A 7,264-nucleotide genomic window follows, 5' to 3' on the forward strand; every position below is an offset into this window, starting at 1 on the left:
AAAACTTAATTTTTCATTACTTCAAATTTGACAGTAAATTACAAGCATACCACAACTGTCACAGAAAGTAAATTACACTACAATTATTCCTTTCAGTTTTATCTTTAATAGACATTTTCAATATTTGATCTACCTTTCGTAGTTTTTTAGAAATCTGATAAAAAGTACAGACAACATTTATTCAAAACTTAATTTTTCATTACTTAAAATTCAACAATAAATTACAAGCATACCACAACTGTCACAGAAAGTAAATTACACTATAATTATTCCTTATTGTTTTATCTTTAACAGACATTTTCAATATTTGACCTACCTTTCGTAGTTTTCTAGAAATTTGATAAAAAGTACAGACAAAACTTTATTTTTCATTACTTCAAATTTGACAGTAAATTATCAACAAAGAAGACATGATTTATAACTATATTAAAGTAATATATATATTTAAATAAACAAAAAAACTCTAAATGACAAATGAACGAGAAACAACTGCACACCGAATCGTCCGATATAATCCGATCTTAATTAATATTTTTGTTTTATTCATACCGCTCTCCTTTCTCTTTTGTCTCGATATTCAAATGTTTCCCTTAATTACTGCGCCTGCCCATTTTTTTTTTTGTTTTCCCCTAACTCCCTCTCATTCTTTTATTATTTTCCATAACCTCCCATTCTTTCTTGCATCAATTAAAAAATTTATATAAATGTACGCCAAAGAAAAGGGAGGAATAAAGGAGGGAATGGTCGGACCCTTTGCGTTTTACTTTTATACCTTCTCATCGTTTCTTCGTTCTTCTTCTAGAGAGAGAAAGAGAAAAAGAGAGGCCTCCGAGCGTCGGCTCAGGCCGTAAATCGAATAGAGCTATTATGTATCCATACCATTGTGTTCTTAGCCCCGATGGTAACATATGTTACCGAAGTCATTTCTTTTTATTGACTGCCGTACATCGTACACAGTAGGCATGTTTGCAGCAACAGAAGCAGCAACAGCAGCACACACCTACTTTTGTTTCTTCTGCCCTTGTGCCCCCCTTTTTATTTGTCGTCGTTCCGGGTATTATTCCATACCCTACAACCCAATTTCGAATGGCTCCGAATAACGAAAGCAATAAAGAATTCCTTTACATAATCCTTCACATTCTACAACCTTTAATATTACACAATATCAACAAAAAAAAAGAGATATAGTCTTAAGTTCATTCATCTGTCAAATTACTGACAGCTGTCAAACTAAACAATCTGACGTGACATGTGATTGGTTATGTTTCAATAACGTCAATTATTTAAATTGTGTGTGAGACGTCATTTGAAATTGATACGGTCGATCACTATTAAAACTAATTTAAAGAATTCATTAATCTAAAAAAATATCTTTGAACATGCACTTATTTTATATTGACATTTCATTTGATTGGTTATGTCCGCTTATGAAACGTCATACTTACATAAGTCACAATTACATACTTTTAAAATGATGCATTTGTAAAAAAAGTAGTCATTAAATAATCTGACGTAATATAAGATTTGTTATGTCTCAATTACTTCAATTATTCATACGATCAATCAATCAATTGTGATTCGAAAATTGTAATAATCAATAATTATCTGCTGTCACTTAAAAAAATATTGACAGTTGTCAATACTGACGTAATATTTGACAGTTGTCAAATTAAATAATCTGACCTGACATGAGATTGGTTATGTTTCAAATACGTCAATTATTTAATCAATAAATATCTTTGAACATGTACTTATTTTATATTGACATTTCGTTTGATTGGTTATGTCCGTTTATGAAACGTCATACTTACATAGGTCACAATTACATACTGTAGTAAAAAATAAAATAATCTGACGTAACATAAGATTTATTATGTCTCAATTACGTCAATTATTCAAACGATCAATCAATCAATTGTGATTTGAAAATTGTAATAATCAACGATTATCTGCTGTCATTTAAAAAAATACTGACGGTTGTCAATACTGACGTAATATTTGGTTCGTTAGTGTTTGACAGCTGTCAAAGTAAACAATCTGACCTGACATGAGATTGGTTATGTTTCAATGACGTCAATTATTTAAATTGTATATGAAACGTCATTTGAAATTGATACGGTCAATTATCTGCTGTCACTTAAAAAATACTGACAGTTGTCAATACTGACGTATTATTTGGTTCGTTAGTGTTTGACAGCTGTCAAATTTAATAATCTGACGTAGTGTGTACGTGTCATTAATACGATCAATCGATCAAAACTGATCTGAAGATATCGACAATCGTGAATCAAAGCAAATTGCTAAAGTCAACAGTGTAATGCTAACTGAAATATAAACAGTGAATGTAGATTGAAACCGTTTTAATACAACTCTATTACATTTAAACAGTCATGATTTATTCTTGGATAATTGCGTACAAACGATCAATCCGATAGCAGCAATTATCGTTTAATTAAATTGTAATACGGTTAAGGTCTCGCATCCACGTATCGATCAGTCAGTCATTCTTTAATGTATGTTTGCTCGCTGCTGCTACTGCTTATTTTAAACATCTAAACGGTCTCTCAATCCCATGAATAAATGCATACAGTTGCGTTCCAATTTTGAAGCAACAAAATGTAAGATTTAAGTAGCAACGAACGTTGTCTTATCAATGGAATCGTTTAGAAAGTTGTTATTGACTAATGATTAATGTTTTAATGGAAACGGTTTTCCGATAATCGGATTCGCGAAAAGCGAACGCAAACAAATGCCGGCCTCTAATTAGCGCCTTTCGCGAAATTTACGATTGTCAATTATCGACAACGTTTGTTTGTTTTTAATTATAATTATTGTTGTTGTCGTCGCGTTGGGAACGGACGCAAACAAAAAGCGGTCGTACTTGTCGCGCCTTTCTTACGTTTCTCATTTGTTTTGTTTTTGTTTCTTTACTTCTCATACGTTGTTTTGTTTCATTTCGCGTCGCGCTCTTAATTACGTTGAAACTCAATAGAGATTTCAACAAGAAACAACAGCGTTGATTTGATTTTTTTTTGTATTTATTTATGAATGAATCGAAAATTATAATGAATCGAACGAGGCGATTTGCATACCGGTCTCCGGTCGTTATTTCCAATCCTTGGTGTTATAATTAATTTCTAAACTTTAATTAGATACGTCGTCCGCTAATTACTAATCGTAATTAAGTTTTCTCATTAAGGAATCATGTTGGTTTTTTTTTTGTTTGTTCGTTTTGTTTCTCGTTGGCATACCAACGAAATTATAGAAAAAAAAGATAATAAATTAATAACTAATCATCATTAAATTTAATCCTATTCAAATTAAACAAGTTCGAAGAAGATAATTACCAAGACCAGTTTTTTGTGTGTGAAACTCGATTATGTAATGTATGCAACTTGTAGCACGTTTAATTGGATATTTAATTACTACTAGTTTTTTTATTAAAACTAATTTATGTTGATTTGATGTTGGTTATTAAAATGTAATTTCTTTAAAAAATTGTCATTTTGTGCAAAGATAATTTGTATATATATAATATAGGCAACTTCTTTAACGAGAACTTCAAAAGTTTTATACATTTCTTCAAATTACGTTTTAAATTAATTAACATTGGAATTAAACAACAAAACTAATTAACTGATATTAAAAAAAAAAAGAAATTATATTAGCTAGTTATGTAGGCAACACACACATAACGGATAATTTGATAGAATCAGTTATGACAGTATAAATTTATATAATAGAATTGCATATTTGGTTGCATATCTTTCAAATATGTGTTCAATTTGTTGTTATATTATATATTATATTTTTAAGTCTTTCATTTAAGATTTGTTTAAAATATATCTTAAGATATTTACATGTAAAAAATAATTATTGTAAAATATGTATATACAAAAAAATATAATTACATCAAATCTCGTATATTTTCAATATGAAACAAAAGGTGTATTTTAAAATGGGTTTTTTGGGTTGCCTATAATTAGGTTAAAAGTCAATAAAGTGTATAAAATAACATAGGCAAAACTAGTTACACTATATAGTTTATTTATAATAATCATGATAATTCTCATATTTAAAATCAGTCACATTCAATATTTATAAGGATTAGTATGATATTAATAAGATAAATTGTTTTTTTTACCATAACCCGGCGCATTCACTAAATGCACGGCAACCAAATGTACATTACTTTATACCTGGCGTATCCACCAACAAATTGAACTTCTAAATGTTAAATAAAATAAACACTTTTGTATAATTATTTAATCAATATTTTTTTTTATTACTTTTCTACAATAAATAAGTATTAATTCAATGTATCTGGTTTTTATTTTTAATAATCGAATTAGTTATTTTCTGATCTACAATTGAAATAATTTTTAGTTTTTATAAAATAAAGATTTTCACTAAGAATTATATGTAATTTGTTAATCTTATTTGCCAAAATAACTCATATTGAGTATATATTATTTGACAGCTGTCAAAGTACTTGTCAGTACGTAATCAACAGTTGTCAGTTGTCAAGTATTGCATACAAGTTATCATAATAATTGATTAAAATGAAAGTGGAGTGGATTTCTTTTTATTGCTTTTTATTAAAGATATTATACAATTTCATTGTTTAAAACTTAAACTAGACAAAAATGACAATACTTAAAATAACAAATTGAACGGTAGCGATAAAAATTATAAGAGTAAATAGACGAAAGTAGAAACAAAACAAAACAAAAAAAAAAGAGTTCGATATCAAATTTGATTATTTCTATTGAATCTGTGGATTATTTCATTTTTTTTTAATATATATAGATTTTCATTATAATTGCACGCGAAGCGCCAAAGCCATTTCGTCATCATGAATCAATTCTGTATTCTTTTTTTCATTTTCTTAAATAGTAAATAAAATATAGACCAACAAGATGTGGCCGGTGTATATATGTACAAAAAAATCTTTCGCAGTTGCCCGAAGTTGCCGGGTCGTTCGAGGAAGTAGTAGCCTTCAGTTTCTTCTTCTTCTTCTTCTTCATTTGTTTAATTACGTTTTATATAGTGATTTCGTTTACTTTGATCCCATTGCTAAAATACCGAGATTTTTTTTTAATTCGTTACTTTTCTTGCATTTTATTATGAAACGTGTCCTCTCACTACTCTCTGGAATACACACAAAAAAAAAACATCGTCATCTATGTAACAAAAAAAAAATTGTTGGTTGTGCGTGCGTGTGGAACGCTCATGGTAATTCTTTTCTTCGGTTCTTGGTTGTTTGTTATTTTGCCTCCTTCGCGATGGGGAGGTTTTTCATTTTGTTCGAAAAGAATGTTCAAAAATATGCGAGTTTCGAAGCATACAGAGTTAATTTATTTGCGGGGGATTTTTTTTTTTTTAAATTTATTTAGTTATATATTTTTTTAAGCTTTTTTTTCTCATTTTAAAACGTCGTTACCGGGCAACCGTGTTGCGTTCTCTCTTCTTTTTTTTTTTTGTCATTTTCTGTTGTTCGTTTCTTGGTTGCTAGGTAACTTTGTTTGTTTGTTTGTTTAACGTGTGTTCGGTGTCTAGGCCATCGTGAGGGTGCCGGCGCCCATGCCGAAGCCGACGCCCTTGGGGCCGAAGTGCTTGGCGTAGCAACCCCTGCAGTAGATCTCGCCGTTGGGGGCGTCGTTGAGGTTGGTGGAGTCGAGGGAGCGGCTGCAGTCGCAGCAGCTGAAACATCTCTTGTGCCAGACGCCGTTCTTGCTGATCATCTGTTCGGCGGCGTACACGGCGTATCCGCAACGTTTGCAGCCCATGCCGGGGGCGGCTTTCGCGCCCGAATTGGGCCTGGATGTTTGCAGGGCCGGAGCCTGTCCGTCGGCGCAGACAAGGGTCGGAGTGTGGCCGAAGCCGAAACCCTTGGGGCCGAAGAGTTTGCCGTAGCAGGCCTTGCAGTGGACCTCGCGGTCCGGACCGTCGCAGGCGAGGACGGAATCCAAGGGCCTGTGGCACTCGGCGCAGTTGAAGCACTTTTTGTGCCACATCTTCAATAAACAGAAACAACAATCAAAACACATTTGCAAACATAAATTTTCACCAACTAACCGTTCCCTTGGCCAACTGCTGCTCAGCTGCGAAGACCATTCCTCCGCACCTCGGGCAACCTTGTCCCTCGGGGGCCTTGATCGAAGTCGTATCTGGGTTGTAGAATGGGCGAGACTGTGAGATCTCGTCTTCGCTATAATAAACAAAAAAAAAAAACCATAAGATAAAATGCTACATAGTTATTGACTTATAAATTTGACTTACGTCAACCCATCAGTCTGAAGGAATCCAGAGCCGCAAGCAAATCCATAACCGTGGGGTCCCCACTTCTTGCCGTAGCAGGTCTTGCAGAAAACATCCCTGTCGGGGCCGTCGCACGCGTTGATCGAGTCGAGGGTCTTGTTGCAGTCGTGACACTTGAAGCACTTGCGATGCCATGGACGACCCTTGGCGAGAACCTCTTCAGCAGCGAACACAACACCTCCGCAACGTGGACAACCCGATCCGGGTGCAGCTTTGATCTTGGCTGTGTCGATCACGGTGGTCTTTGGTGCCGCATCGCTGTAAACACATTCATATTCACACGACAAATCCGCATTAACCTCTACCACATAGAAACGTCACTGCTAATGTCAGATTTGACAGTTTGTACCGAATTCCTTCAATTCAAATGGTTTCTAGACTTAATATTTAAAGTATATGAAAGATATAGTATTGATCACTTACAAATAGTTTCAATCATAAGTGATATCTAATCAAATTTAAAATACTGCTTTCAAAATGTTATATTAGAAAAAAGGCTTTTTTAAATATAACATTACAGACATTTCAAATGCAGTTTTTTCAGTCAAACGTCAAATTTGAGTAAACGTCACTTATGTCAAGTTAGCTTTTTTCTAATATAACATTACAGACATTTCAAATGCAGTTTTTTCAGTCAAACGTCAAATTTGAGTAAACGTCACTTATGTCAAGTTAGCTTTTTTAAAATAACATTACAGACATTTCAAATGCAGTTTTTTCAGTCAAACGTCAAATTTGAGTAAACGTCACTTATGTCAAGTTAGCTTTTTTCTAATATAACATTACAGACATTTCAAATGCAGTTTTTTCAGTCAAACGTCAAATTTGAGTAAACGTCACTTATGTCAAGTTAGCTTTTTTTAAAATAACATTACAGACATTTCAAATGCAGTTTTTTCAGTCAAACGTCAAATTTGAGTAAACGTCACTTATGTCAAGTTAG

At 32.8% G+C, this 7,264-nt stretch overlaps 1 protein-coding gene across 1 annotated transcript; it reads right to left on the reverse strand.

Annotated features, from left to right (window-relative positions):
• Positions 1-4,799: 4,799 nt before the first annotated feature.
• Positions 4,800-6,579, reverse strand: LOC108557940 (muscle LIM protein Mlp84B-like; the record flags this gene model as incomplete). The annotated part of the gene is given in 3 exon segments (XM_017914682.1): positions 4,800-6,017; positions 6,079-6,211; positions 6,283-6,579. Coding segments are annotated over 3 exon segments (892 nt in total), but the record flags the coding sequence as incomplete, so codon positions are not given.
• Positions 6,580-7,264: the final 685 nt, after the last annotated feature.

This window comes from Nicrophorus vespilloides, unplaced genomic scaffold, assembly GCF_001412225.1.
Source record: "Nicrophorus vespilloides isolate i.1.1-1 unplaced genomic scaffold, Nicve_v1.0, whole genome shotgun sequence".
Taxonomy (NCBI): domain Eukaryota; kingdom Metazoa; phylum Arthropoda; class Insecta; order Coleoptera; family Silphidae; genus Nicrophorus; species Nicrophorus vespilloides.